The sequence below is a fragment of the Onychomys torridus genome, chromosome 18 (assembly GCF_903995425.1).
Source record: "Onychomys torridus chromosome 18, mOncTor1.1, whole genome shotgun sequence".
NCBI classification, from domain to species: domain Eukaryota; kingdom Metazoa; phylum Chordata; class Mammalia; order Rodentia; family Cricetidae; genus Onychomys; species Onychomys torridus.
Genome location: NC_050460.1, coordinates 48,900,463 through 48,915,586, shown reverse-complemented (window position 1 = coordinate 48,915,586; position 15,124 = coordinate 48,900,463). Strand labels below are relative to the sequence as shown.

The window sequence follows — 15,124 nt, the reverse complement described above, 5'->3', positions numbered from 1 at the left end:
GAGACAATCCCTACCGACACACAAGGGTCTGTATAAGTGTATAGGACAGTCAAGGTTGATGGTTTTCCCATAAATCATTAATATTAATACTAATGCTCCGTTTTATTATTGGGATTTTCATCTGATAGGAAAACTACTTAGGTCTTTGTCTTCACATGTCCTTAGTTACAATTTTATGAGCTGCTCTTTTTTTTTTTTTTAACCTTGGCTTCTGGTATTTTCTCTGGGAAAAACCTTAAACAGAAGCTGGGTGGCCTTGAGCCACAGTTTTTAATAAAAGCTCTGCTGAGTCATCATTTCATGGAAAATCCTAACCAGATCCGTTATTGTTAAAGTAAGGTAACACATTTCCAAGGTTAACTTTCTCTGCGGTTGCCCCCGTGAACAGCACATGCTCATTGAGTGACATTTAATTATTGCTAAATCCAGTTACATTTGTGGTCCATATTTCTGATAAGAAGAAAAATCCCCTTTCATTCAAGAGAGCAGATTTTTCAGGAATTTATTCTTTTAGATTTTTTTTTAATTTATATGTGTATTAGTGTTTTTTCCTGCATGTATGTCTATGTGAGAGTGTCGGATCCCCTAGAATCAGTTACAGATAGTTATGAGCTGCCATGTGGGTGTAGGAATTGAACCCGGGTTCTCTAGGAGAGCATTCAATGCTCCTAACCACTGAGCCATCTCTCCAGCCCCAGGGTTTTGTTTATATAAATTATAGCCAGTGCCAGGCATGATGACTCATGTAATCCCAAAAGGCCCAGGCAGGAGGATTGTCAGTGTTTGAAGCCAACCTGGGCTACAGTGAGACCTAAGAAAAAAGAAATAACAATAAATCACTATCAGTACCACAGGGGGAAGTGTCTAGAATATACTGTTGATGACATAGTTTGCCATTTGATGACGGTTTAGTTTAACTACAAAGGAATACCTCTTTTCTTCCTCTTTAAAAAAAGAAAAAGAAAAAATTACATGAGAGGTGGAGAGGTGACCCAGTGGATAAGAGCACTTACTGCTCTTGGAGAGGACCTACCTGGGTTCAGTTCTGATACCCATGTGGCGGCTCACAATTACTTACCTGTATGTACCTCCAGTTCCAGGGGCACTGTTATGATGCTTGTAGTATACACATCATAGACAAGTACTCCACCACTAACTACACCCCTGGCCTTGAGTCACAGTTTGTCTGTGAAATAGCCAAACAAGCATCTATCTTAAAACTAAGTAGTTAATAAGGACATATTAGAACAGGATATATTTCAGGCACGTATGAAAATGCCTCAGTGTGACCCATTTAAAAATATTTTTTTTACATAGCACAGTATTCTAGCTGCTCATCAGGACCCTGATGTGGATGGGAATGAGGGAAGTGATAGGTTTTCCTCTGTGTAGGGTACCATTGACTAGCCCATCCCAGAATCAGGCAGCCTACATCCACACTCCTGCAAAGTGACCTTGAGAAAGGCCTTTTACCTCTCTGCCACTATTCCTGTGGCAGAAGCTACTGCATTTCCCAACGCCCAGTGTTGTTATAGGCGTTAAAGGCATTATTGCTATATTGTGTGTTTAGCAGTCCCAAGTCCTGCGGTTGGTGTGGGGTCGTGTCTTTGCTTATAGTGTTGAGCAGGGACCCAAACAAAGAAAAGAAAAAGAAAAAGCTGAACCTACTGGAAAGAAAGTATATCTGCTGACATGAAAGAACAGGTATAAATCTGGGGAAGGGAGGGAGGGAGTTTAAGAGCAACTAATCTAGCACCTGCCTCTGAAAGGACGAAGTTCGGAAAGACGGTAAAGAGTGACGGTAGGGGCTAGCTAGACTGCCCTCCTTCAGCGGGCAGGGACCCAAAAATTCCCAAACTGCTGCTGTAGGATTGGAATGGAAGAAGACACTAACCAGGTTCTCAGAGTGACTGCTTTTATTGATTTGACATTAAGGCTAGTAACAGTCCTATGATAGTTCTTTGATGGGTGAACAACTTCTGTACATGGAAAAATAAAGAATGTCAAATTTTGTGTATTTGAGGCAAGGTCTTACTATGTAGCCCCAGCTGACCTGGAGCTCGATATTTAGATCAGGTTGTCCTCGAACTCAGAGAGATCCACCCTTCTCTACCTCTCAGGCACTAAGATTAAAGACATGCATTGTCACACCCAGATAAATGCAAATTTTTTTAAATGTACCCTTTTAAAATCTACTTTATTTCTTTAATATTTATTTTTATTTTATGTGCACTGCTGTTTTGCCTCATGAATGTCTACGTGAGGGTGTCAGATCCCCTGGAACTGGAGTTATAGACAGTTGTGAGCTGCTGTGTGGCTGCTGGGTACTGAACCCAGGTCCTCTAGAAGTGCTCTTAACCACTGAGCCATCTTTCCAGCCCCAATAAATGTAAAATTCTAAAGACTGATAGAGCAATAGATGTTGTCATGTCTTGTACTGTTTTATTTATGCATGTATTAAATGGTTCTTTGATTCTGGTTACTGAGTTACATTCTATCAGACCTCAGAGATTTGTTGTTGACTCTTGTATCTCAAAGACACTTGATGTCGTACTCCCAAAAACTCATACATAAAAACCTGTTGAAAACTGGACCATCATCCTCTGCATTGGACCCCAGTGTAGTATATATCCAGATATGCGTGTGTATTTATATAAAATTACTCAGAATAAATAATTTCTTTTTTTAAAACCTGGTCTCACTCTATAACCCTGGCTGATACACAATAAATTGTGTCGCACAGGCTAGCCTTAAACTTGTAGGGAATCCTCTTGCCCAGGAATCTCAGATGCTGAGGTTCAAGGTATGAAACACCAGATCCTGCAGTCATCTTAGCCAATTGTTTCATGAGTGCCTTTATGACTTCCAGGTCCGCTGGATGATGTACTGGATTGTCTTTGCCCTCTATACTGTGATTGAAACAGTGGCCGATCAGACACTTGCATGGTAAGTTCCGCCATGCTAAGGGACTCAGGCGCTCTCAGGTGTCCTAGGTTCTTAGCCTGCTCTTGCTTATCACCATGAGAAATAGATCAACTTAATTACCCAGCATCTTTTCCTTTCTCTGTCTTCCCCTTGACAACCGGCGCTTTCTGTGGAGCCCGCCCTCAGGAAGGCAGCTCACTGTGCTAATCCCTGCCCACCCCCCACTCCCACCAGCGTCTTAAAATAGAGAACCTGGCTGTCATCATCCGCTTTCCACACTCATGACTTCAGACTTTCTCTTGATGGCTTCCGAAATGACTCCTCTCCAATCCGCAGCATCTGGTCATAGCCCTCCCTCCCTCCATTCCCAGCCCAAAAGCTCTGAGGCACGAACACTGAGACTACACCACGTCAATAGCCACGTGGACACCCACCCACTTGACAGCAGATCCCTGGCGGCTTCAGCAAAGCAACATGAGGTGTAATTACAACATGTTCATTCCTCATGGAGCTCACAGTTTTTAGAGGACCCATACTTAAGGATTCCTCATGTGGTATTTCAGAGTACCTTTCCATCCAACCGTGCCTTTAGAGAAGTCTCCTTTTTAAAAATGGAAACCCGAGACCTTGGCAGTGTTTCCATTTCTTCCCATGCATCACAGACTGGAGCTAAAATTAACCCAGTTATCTTTTCTTTACCTGAGCTACTAAATACTGCCAGCCAGCCAGATAGATAGATAGACAGGCAGATAGATAGACAGACAGGCAGATAGACAGATCAGACAGGCAGATAGACAGATCAGACTGTGGTATTGACTTGAACCCAGCCCATCCCTTTCTATTCCTTCTTGGGCCTGCTTTACACCATTTCTGGACTCATATTCTCATACAACATTATATCATGCCATCACGCAGATTTGTAGAAAAAGTATATATCCTCAGACTTCAATATTCTTTTCTTTCTTTCTTCCTTCCTTCCTTTGTTTGTTGTTTGTTGTTTTTGACAAGGTCTCACTGTGTAACTCTAGCTGGTCTGGAATCGGCTTGGGGACCAGGGTAGCCTCTAACTCACAGAGGTCTGCCTGGCTCTGACTCCTGAGTGCTGGGATTAAGTGCATGGCTCACCATACCTGGCCAGACTTAAACATTCTTAACCCCTTATTTATGAGTTGGTTCAAATCAATATCTATCTCTCCCGCCTCTGTCTCCCCCTCTTCCCCCACCTTACCTCCTTCTTCCCCCCCTTCTCCTCTCTCTCCCTCTCTTCCCCCACCCTACCCTTTTCCTCTCTCTCTCTTTCTCCCCCCACCACCTACCTCACCCAGGATTTCCTACATGCTCAACATACACTGTGAACCAGATCCTACCCTCCTGCGTTTTTCTAGTCTCACTTGAAATATTTTCCTTGAGGCTGGAAAAATGGCTCCCTTACCTGTAACTTCAGCTCTAGGGCACCTGATGCCATATTCTGGCCTCTACTGGCATAACACACACACACACACACACATACAGCATCCATCCATCCACATAAATGTTCCCTTCCCTTTATCCCCATTCCTTTCCCTGTTGATTTTGGATTAGATGTCTGAGGAGAATTATCTCCTGGATTCTGCGGGGAGGCAGAGTTCAAGACAGTGTTTGTCTGTGTAGCCCTGATGGTCCTGGAACTCACTCTGTGGATCAGGCTGACCTTGAACTCAGAGGTCCTCCTGCCTCTGCCTCCCAGGTGCTTCGATCAAAGGTGTGTCCCAGCTTCTCTTAGCTTTTAACTGACAAAACAAAGATTCTTAACCCTTTGAGGGGCCTTGAACTTCAAAGTCCTTCTTCTTTCCTTCTTATTTATTCCTCTGTTTTGAGGCATGATCTACTGTAGCCAGGGCTGACCTTGAACTCCCAGCGTCCTGCCTCTACCTTCTAATGCTAAGATGACAGTCGTGAACCACCATGTGTGTTATTTTGTTACAGCATTGCTGGAGATCAGACCTTCATGCCTTAGTAGGTGAACCCTTTGCCAACTGAGCTACATCCCCAGCCCCCACAGTCCTGTTTTGTTTTTTACTGCTTTTTTCCACTAATTTTAAGTATTGCGTATATACATTATTGAAAAAAATGTAGAAAATGTGGGATGTTAAAAGTTGGGCTGACCAGGTGGTCCATTCTAAAAAGGTGCTTGCCACACAAGCCTTACAACCAGAGTTCAGTCTGGATCTCACGGTGGATGGGGAGAACTGACCTGCACACGTGTGCCGTTTGTGTTTGCACCCACCCGTATCTCATACACACTTGCATGCACACACACAATCATAGCTTTGTGGTTGTTGTTTTTTCCATCCTGAGAATCCATGCACTGTGGCAGAGAGGGTTTACCCAGTAGTCACTCCTCACTGTCCCCCTGCCTATCGCCTTCCCACAAAAACTCAGACTTGGGGCTTGTTGTGTCTGGTACCCCGTGGTCCTCTCACGCTGTGGGTTAGATTTTAGTGTGGCAGCCCTCTAGAGCACAGTGGGTTAGAGCAGCAGACCTCCATGGGGCGCTCACGTGGCCTCAGGGCAGGGCTTTGGCTGCAGCCTTGCTGGGCTCAGCTCCATGAATGTCTTCATTCAGAACCAAGGCTGAGGAAGGAAGTAGTTCCATGGGTTGGGAGAACTGGATGAGAGTGTCAGAGAGCAACTAAGACTTATATCCTCTCTGTCACACTCACTTGGGTTGACCAGTCAAGTCACATGGTCCAGGGCTGGGGAAGTAACTCCACCCACAGGAAAGGCGTGGGCACTTAGCTAGTTTCCAGGCTGCCTCTGCGGTAATTCCTCGTACCCTTCGTCTGCAGTTGGAATTGGGAGGGAAAACTGACGTGCTCGTGGAACAGATGGAAGTTGCCCCCTGATGTCCGTAGGTGTGCCACACGCTTCTGGAACATTCCCTAGTTGAATGAATGGTAATTTATCCTTCCTAAGCCACCACAGTTAGTTCAGTGCTGTCCTGTGACGGTAACTGCAAGGATCCTTGCAGTCCTCGGTCAGCTCGCTATGATTTGAGGATGTGAACTCACCAATACATTCCACTGCGAGGGTTCTGGTTCCCTCGTCAGCAGCCTCCACGCGTGGAAACAGATAGGGTGGTTTTGTGGTTTCCATGGTCTTTGCTGTTTTGCTTCCTACCGCATTTCCTTCTGATGGTTTCTGGGTTTTGTTTCTTGTTAGGTTTCCCCTGTACTATGAGCTGAAGATTGCCTTTGTCATCTGGCTGCTCTCACCCTACACCAGAGGGGCGAGTTTGATATATAGAAAGTTCCTTCATCCTCTTCTTTCTTCAAAGGAAAGGGTAAGGTCGATCAGTTCTCACCACATCCTGTCTTTCAGTAGTGTGTGTGTGTGTGTGTGTGTGTGTGTGTGTGTGTGTGTGTGAGCATGTGCTCTACACAGTGTTATAAAAAGAGGCTTCTTAGCATTAATTCTAAATAAAACTATCAGGGCATGGAGCAGGAGGCAGAGGCAGCCAGATCTCTTTAAGTTTTAGGCTAGCCTGGTTTACATATCCATTTCCAGGCCAGCGGGGGCACACACACACACACACACACACACACACACACACACACACAACCCCATCAAAAAACTGAATAAACTAACTTCTGTTGATATGTTCTTGTTAACTGTTTGTCAGTTTTTTGGGTTTTTGTTTTTGTTTTGTTGGTTCTTCGAGACGGGGTTTCTCTGTGTAGCTTTGCGCCTTTCCTGGATGTCACTCTGTAGACTAGGCTGGCCTCGAACTCACAAAGATCTGCCTGCCTCTGCCTCCCAAGTTCTGGGATTAAAGTCGTGCGCCACCACCGCCCGGCAAAGTTTTTGTTTTTAAAACAGGATCTCACAGTATCTCTTGGCTGATCTGGAACTCCCTATGTAGTCCAGGCTAGCCTCAAATTTAAAAAGATCTGCCTATCCAGAGTGTTGAGATTAAAGGCGTGCACTACCAACACCCAGCTTAATTATTTTATTTTATTTTTTTACTCAGGACTTCAAGTAGCCCAGGCTAGCTTTGAATTTACTATGTAACTGAAGATAACCTTGAACTTTGTACTGTTTCTGCCCCTACCTCCCTGCTGGGATGAGAGGGGTGTGCTGCCGCACCTGACCTGACTGTTAACTGTTGGTCCCCAGGAAATTGACGATTACATTGTCCAAGCCAAGGAAAGAGGCTATGAGACGATGGTTAATTTCGGGCGACAAGGTTTGAATCTGGCAGCCGCAGCTGCTGTCACAGCTGCAGTGAAGGTAAGGTTTCTTTGGTCGTGTTTGGTGTTCCCATCAGCCCCGTTCAGAAAGGTGGCCACTTTTATTTTAGATCATTATAAGCTATGGCAGAACTCTGTTTCATGTTTATTCTAGCACTTGAATAAACAAGTCGGTAATTTTAATGACATTTTAACACTTCGTTTTCTATGTTCTTTGGGAGTCCAAAGCCCATATTGTGTTATGAAATTAAAGGTAGTTAATAAATAAAACATACCTGTAAATGTCATTTTGGGGTACAGTCCCCCCCTTTTAACCTTGAAATAGTTTTGATAACACACCTTGAGTAAAGATGACCATTTTTTTCTCTGTGTCTTTGCTCTCTCTCTCTCCTCTCTCTCTCTCTCTCTCTCTCTCTCTCTCTCTCTCTCTCTCTCTCTCTCTCTCTCTCTCTCTGGCACTGCCTTGCTAGGATTTCTGGCTTCCTTCTACGCCTCTGCTTCAACCAATTTGAGGTAACTGGTTATTCAAAATAAAGCATGTCAAACGTTTGTTCTGAGTCACTCACGTTGTAGCTGTCCCTTCCAGCCGGGTCGCTGATTGAACGCCTTCTCTGGAGACTGGCGCTGTGGCTATTGGGCTCCTGTGCATGTAGTAATTGGTGTGGCTTATTTCCAGTAGCCTAGCACAACTGATTTTAGCGTGTGGGATGCGAGAAAAAGCAAACAACGGACTTCACAACCAGAAAGTGCCGACGGTGACTTTTAAAGTCACCATAAGCAGTTTGCTAATTTGTGTATGCCTTGGCTGCTTTGTGTATAAAACAAGGGTGATGTGTCTCTGAACATACATGATAGTACTGTGCTTGCTCAGAGTGGGAGCCAGGGATCCTTCATTTCATGGGCATGGTTTAAAATTGGGGTAGTTAATATTCTACTTTCAAGTCAGGCTCTTTTGCTGTTGTTTTAGGGTTTATTTTTGTGTTAATTGTGTGTATGTGTCTGTGTGTACCTGTGTGGGTATAATGCATGTGAGCACAGGTGCCCAAGTAGTCATGAAGCCTAGGATTCCCTGGGGAGCTAGAGTGACAGACAATTGTGACCCTCCTAACGTGGACGCTAAGAACTGCCAGTGGGTCCTCTGCAAGAGCAGCAAGTGCTCCGAACTTTGGAGCCGTCTCTCCAGCTCAAGGCAGGCTCTTTTTAACTGAGCTGTGCTATGGAAAGATACAGTTCAGCTAGCGGTGGTTTGACAGAACTGCTGTGGTGAAAGGGTGTTTGTGTGAGGGCACTTTAACTCTGCAGAGACCCTGGGCTCACCCACCCACGTTAATCGAATCAAAAAGGGAGAACTCGGATGCTCTTCCTGGCAGTACTGGAGTGAGGGCTAAGTAGAAATTCATTAACAGGATATATGTAGATAACCATATTGAAAATGGTTATTGATTATTGTATAATAGTATGCTACTATGTTTCCTACTATATAGCTTTCCTCTTACTGGGCTTATAAAGAGCTTTTCTTTCATTAAAAGAGATGAATAAACTCTAAAACAGCAACATTTTGAGCGTATTGGAGTTTATTTGCTTTTTTGTTTCTTGCTTAATGAAAATGCATTGCTGATCACACATCTACCATGAAGACCACCCAGGAGATCCATCCTTCACAACCAGACAGTGTAAAAGGGGAGGGCTGGTGCAGTTATCATAGAAGATGAAATCATGCAATATGTTGCAGTGTTTCGGGCAATGAGCCTCCAGATCAAAGGGCCCATGCGTCACCGAGCCCCACAAGGGAAAGAATGGCCATCTCCAAGCAGGGCCATCACATTATTCCCACCCCATCCCTCACCAAACACCAACAAGAAGGACAGAATTCTTAAAGATTTCAGAGCTTGAAAGCACATCATGTTCAAATAATCTAGCATCAGAACAGCAGTAAACTTGTAGTTAATGAAAGAGAAGCGTAAAGGCAGTGTGACATCACCCACGATGCCATCTTGTAACTCTGGGCTAAGCTCTATAATACTGGGCAAGCCAGTCAATCAGGTGTAAACCTAAAATAATTGAATAGATTTCGTTTTTCTTTTTAAGTTCTCCATATGTAAACCCATAAAACGTATCAAATGCACACCCTTTTCAGGATAGGTATATTCTGCCAAAGCTAAAGAGGAGGGACGGGAGACAAGGAGACCTGTGGATCTGGGAAATAGGTTGTCCAGCACAGAAGGGAGATGACAGAATTCCCTAGGACAATGTGCATCAAGTGCAGAATCCAGCCGGAAGTGGATTCTGCAGATCAAAGGTGCTAACAGAGATACTTCTGAAAGAAGTATGGGATTGAAATACGGAGAACAGCATAGAATTAGCTTAATGCTGTGCAGGGCTGACACTTAATCCCAGCCATGTGTATGGTGTGACCCATGGAAGAACTCACCGGCTGCGGACAGCATGTACCTGTGTACACACAGCCCTACGGACTGTGGAAAACGTATGGGTGACTATGCACAGAGTAGGACAGCTAAGCAAATGAAAATCAAAAAGGCAATTATTAACTCGGGGGGGGGGGGGGATTCTATTAGACGCCCAGTACGGTAATGGAACCTGGCCCGGCCCAGCAGTAAGAAGAAGAATTTAACCACTGTCATCTTGCTGTGTTGAGACGTGGGGGTGGGGAAGAGGTGCGGAGGTGGAGAAGGAAACTCTCACTCTTCCAACACAAGCCAGAGGGTTTATAGTGTCTGCATCTAGAGTGCTGTGACCACAGGTGGCTTCCTGCTTCCCATCTAAGCTCAGCATTGGTTGGCTTTACTGGCCAAGTGAATATATCTATTTCCACTTCAAAGGCATTTATGAACTTGTCTTTTTTAAAAGCCTCATTCAACGTGATCCTGTATATAGAAAATTGCCAATTCAATTTCAACTTTAAATGTGCATTGAAAACACGTTTGAGGACGTTGTTTTAGTAAATACAGAAAGAAGCCCCCCCAGCAGTTCTCAGTTTAACACTTAGAGACATTTCTAATGTGTTTTCTTGCTTGTATGTATGTGCATCGTGTGCACACCTAGTGCCCCAGAGGCCAGAAGCAGGTGTTGGAGCCCCTGTAACTAGAGTTACAATTGTTGTGAACTATTATGTGGGTGCTGGAAACTGAACCCACGTCCTTGGTAAGAACAGCAAGCGATCTTAACCACTGAGTCATCTCTCCACCTCCTGAGATGTTATATGCTGTAGCTACTTGTAAGGTGTTTACTGTATCTTGACTTAGGTTTACAAAGCCTGTTCTTGCTTCATGAGAAGTCAGCAACCCTCACAGCATGACTTTATCCCTGTCTCCTCATTTGATCTTACTTTGCCTTCATCAGTTTTCCCCGTCCTACCATCCTGTATATGGCACATTTAGCATCTCTGCTTACCACCTAGTCTAAGATCGGTACTGATGATGCGTTCTAAGATAGGTGGACTCGGTGGCCTCACCGGCTGCCTACTTGTCCGGCTGTAGCCAGTGTCTCTATTGCTAACTGAAAATTTGAACCCATCCTTTGGTTGCTACGCTGTTCCTAAATACTGTTATCTCAGAGAAAGACTTTTCTATAAAAATGCCACAAAAGATAACCCTGTATCTACTTCCTCCTTTGTGATTCATGGATGTCACTTCTATATTTAACAACTCAAAGTCAACTCTCAACCGCGCCCCCCAGCAGGAAAGAGAGACTCTAAAGCCACCACAGTCACTGCAGAACAAGCCCACCACCGAAGGTCGCTGCCCTACTTACTGGCAGCGTTGGTTCTTTAACCAAAAAAAAAAAATCTCGGTGCATGAGGTGATGTCATGTTCTCATGACTCCAGAAGTGCTAAACACTTGATTCTTGGTTCTGTTGTCTATTAGAAATAGTCAGTAACTGTGTTGAGGACTGCGTAATGTCAGCTCTGTTGGCCCCGAGGTATACTGTGCTTTTTTTTTTTTTTTTTTTAAGTGAGTGCAATTAGTTTCATCTCTGGGGACATTTAAAAAAAAAATCTATTGTCACAAAAGAATTTACTGAAGCAGACATTTCATACTCAAGTAAACGGGACCCAAACTAAGAAGTAGGTCAAGATTAAAGAGAAACTGAAAGAAAAAAGCGATACCAAGATGTGCATGGTTTTAGTGTGTGTGTGTGTGTGTGTGTGTGTGTGTGTGTGTGTGTGTGTGTACTTTGTTAGAAATAGCTTTCAGGCTAAAAATTCTTACCCTGGTTGTATAATATTTAGATCAGGATGATTTCCTGCCTAGGGTCCCCAGGTTGGATCACCTGAGCGTGTCAGAGATGAAAACAGGAACCTAATCTGAACATTTATTACACCGTAAAGCAATTTTCTGAAAATGTTACTCAGCCCTCTGGCCTCATTACCAGGCATCTGTGCACAAGGTCAGTGTACAAGTTTATTTTGGCTGAGCAAAGCACAAATACATGAAGGACCTTCAAGGATTGTGCTGAGGATGCTCAATGCCCCTGCTTCCGCGTGGGAGATGCAGGTGGCATTGATGTAGCTGACCGGCATCCATGCAATGAAGGGCAAGTGAAGGGCAGAGCTGCTGGCCCCCGTGGCCACCTCAGGATTCACTCTGGCAGCCTCTTCTCATTACAGCTCTTTAATAGACCCCCCCAAAAAATGTATAAAAATTAGAGCTCTGCAGGTAAATTGCTGAAATCTAATTGACTTTTTAGCCACCATTATTAGCTTCAAATTCCTGGCCTCTTGCTCTCTGTTTTAATGGCTTTCTGTCTGTGAAAGGATTTGGAGATTATTCAGTTATAGGGTCCCATCCCCTTTTCCATGGGGAAAAGGAAATTCCGCCTGTTTTCCTACAGTCCACAGAGCGGATTAGTGTAACCAACACTGAATTCTAGAACACTTGAATTAGTCTGGATTTTTTTTTTTTCTTTTTAAGTTTGGATTCTCCCACATATCAGCCACAAGACTGTAGGCAAGCTGTCTACACTGATGTAAGAATTAAACACGTTTCTTGTCTCTAAAGCCGGGGTTGACATCTACTATCTACAACCCTGCTGTATCTCCAGAGTGGTAACTCTCGACTGGAAGTCGTTTATGCCCCCACCTACGCCACCCTGGGGACATTTGAGGTCATCAGAAGGAGCCACTTCTGACACCTGAGTAGAGGCCAGGGGTGCAGCTTACTGTCCTGCAGGGCAGAAGCACTACAAAGATTTTTCCAGCTCAGAAGAGCAGTGCATTGAGATTGAGAAGACCCTGCTTCAAAGGCGTCATGAGTCGGGGCGGGGGACTGAAGAAACCACACACATGTATAAGAAGTTTAGGAAATGATGACAAGTCATTTTGATTTTATAGTTCCTTTTAAAATTTCTCCTCTATATAGTGATTATTCTTCAGTAATTATATATATATAGATGTATATATCTAATCTTCAAAACACTAAGATACATCATTCACCTAGGTCCATCCTGGACTTCATCAGTTTTATTTTTTTTAATAATTTATTTTTATTTTATGTGCATTAGTGTTTTGTCTGCAGATATATTTGGTCTTTTGCCTGTATTTATGTGTCTGTGTGAGGGTGTCAGATCCCCTGGAACTGGAGTTAGAGATAGTTCTGAGCCACCATGTGGGTGCTGGGAATTGAACTCAGGTCCTCTGGAAGAGTAGTCAGTGCTCTTAACCACTGAACCATCTCTCCAGCCCCCATCAGTTTTATTATTGACTGACTATCCAGAGGAAGGTTTCCCAAACATGGAGAACTAAACTTAGCAGCCATAAAATGTAACACCCGTCACAGATGATGATCAGTAGAGCTGAGTAGCTATAAAACTGAAAAGGATAATAAGAATTACACTGGAAAAGCATAGATTATAATAAAGCTTGACAGGATAACACTATATGGCTGACCTAGAACTCAGGACCTTCCTGCCTCGGCTTGCCAAGTGCTTGGATTACAAGCGTGAGCTGCCATACCCACTGTTCATACAGTCCTGACGTGGATAAGATCACAAGAGACAGAGTATGAAATACCATGTTGATGGCGACCCCTTCTTCCTGATTGCCTGGAATCTATACTCACTCCACCCAGAGTGGAGTATCCTTTTGATTAATATCGTACAAGCCAAATAGAAGAAGAGGGATACACATTTAATCGAAGCACAGCAGAAACACCTTTTAGAGATAAACGAGTAGGCTTTCCTGCTTTGCCCTCAGAACAGAGGAACTGGGCTAGAGAGAAGGCTTGGCAGCTACGAGCACATGCTGCTCTTGCAGAGGACCAGAGTTCAGTTACCAGCACCACACTGGGCGCCTCACAACTGTACCTGTAACTCCAGCTACAGCCTCTGGCGTCTAGGCACTAGCACCCACGTGCACATACCAACCCCCACATCCGAATCCCAGGCACACGCCCAATTTTAAAAGGTAAAAATAATTTTTTTTTTAAAAGATAGCGAAGAAACTCTTTTTCTTCTTTTATCTTTATTCCGTGTTTGAGGCAAGGTCACACTGTGTGACCCTGGCTGGCCTACCTCTGTCTCCACAGTGCTGGGATTAAGGGCCACACCACTCACAGTTTTTCTTTTGATGATGGGAGTGAAGCATTAGATACAAAAACCACAGTGTCAAATGGAGCAGAAACTGTTACCGTTCAGCATGTCATTATAATCAAGTCTTCATTAAACCAGCGTGAGGAGGGCAGATAAGGACAAAGGTGTATGACAAAAATACCAAAGCAAAACCCATCGCCTGGTATGTTAAATTTTAAAACCTAATTTTTAAGAAGATTTTTTTAAATGTATTAAATAAACTTACTAATTCATAATATTAAAGAAGCATTTGATAGGAAAGACAATCAATCACCCATCTCATCTGCCTAAACATACTGTTCATTTTTGCATATTTTCCCATGTACTGCAGGCTTGCGATCCTTCCCTGGGTGTGTGTGTGATTAGGACTCTGGGGCAGAGGGGTATTTCCACTTCACATTGCATGGCAAATGTAACTCTTGTACTAATGGGCTTTTGTGCTGTAGGTATGAGACTAGGGTGAACAGGTTGCCCTTTGGATATGATTATTTTGTAATTACACCTCTCCTTTGAAGTAGTTACATTGGATAATTACAACGTGTTGAATGTTTTTCAACTTCACCTTGCTACACTTAACTCGTTGTTCTCATTTGAGATGTGTTTTAGTCTAAAAAAACAAAAACAAAACAAAACCAAAAAAAAAAAAAAATATCTATATAGTAGGAAATCCAGTTTCCCAAGGTAGTCAGAACTGTTGATGTGTTAACAGGCCTCCAAAAAAGCAGCTTATACCTCCTTTTTCTTTTCCTCCCCCCCCCCCACCCATGCCTCCTTTCTCCCCCAAGGCTAGTCCCAAGTACCACCAGCTGGCCTCAGCATCACTCAGTAGCCGAGGACAACTGTAAACCTCTCATCCTCCTGCCCCCATACCCTGATTGCTGGGATGACAGGCATGCATCACCAGGCCCTGTGTATTCCATGTTGTGAACGGAGCCCAGAACTTCCTGCGTGCTGTGGCTAACCGAGCACTCTACCAACTGAGCTATACCCGGAGCCCCACTTTCTGCTTTTTCACCGAGGAAAGTCAGGGCAGGAACCCAAGGCAGGAGCCGAAGCAGAGTCCATCGAGGAGAGCTGCTTCTGGCTTGCTCCCCGTGGCTTGCTCTCCTGCTTTCTTCGACAACTCAGGTCCACTTGCCCAGGGGTGGCCCCACCCACAGCAGGCTTGTCCCTCCCACATCAATCTTCAGTCAAGAAAACACTCTACAGACCTGCATACAAGCAAAATGATGGAGGCATTTTCTCAATTGAGGTTTCTCTTCTCAGATAACTCTGACTTCTGTCAGGTTGGGGGAAATAGTCACAAAAATAATACTTGGGCTGGGCGGTGGTGGTGGCTGCAACGGTGGCATGCCTTTAATCCCTGCACTCGGGAGGCAGAGCC

The 15,124-nt window shown here is 44.2% G+C and overlaps 1 protein-coding gene across 4 annotated transcripts in view; it reads left to right on the top strand.

Annotated features, from left to right (window-relative positions):
• Reep3 (receptor accessory protein 3) overlaps positions 1 to 15,124 on the top strand; it is an 83,237-nt gene that overhangs the window by 51,323 nt on the left and 16,790 nt on the right. For 3 of the 4 annotated variants that reach the window (XM_036167647.1, XM_036167648.1, XM_036167650.1), the window contains exons 3-5: positions 2,870 to 2,946; positions 6,127 to 6,247; positions 7,081 to 7,194. In XM_036167647.1, coding sequence (XP_036023540.1) covers positions 2,870 to 2,946; positions 6,127 to 6,247; positions 7,081 to 7,194 — 312 coding nt within the window. The remainder of the gene's footprint in view (positions 1 to 2,869; positions 2,947 to 6,126; positions 6,248 to 7,080; positions 7,195 to 15,124) is intronic. The other variant, XM_036167651.1, reaches the window with a different exon arrangement.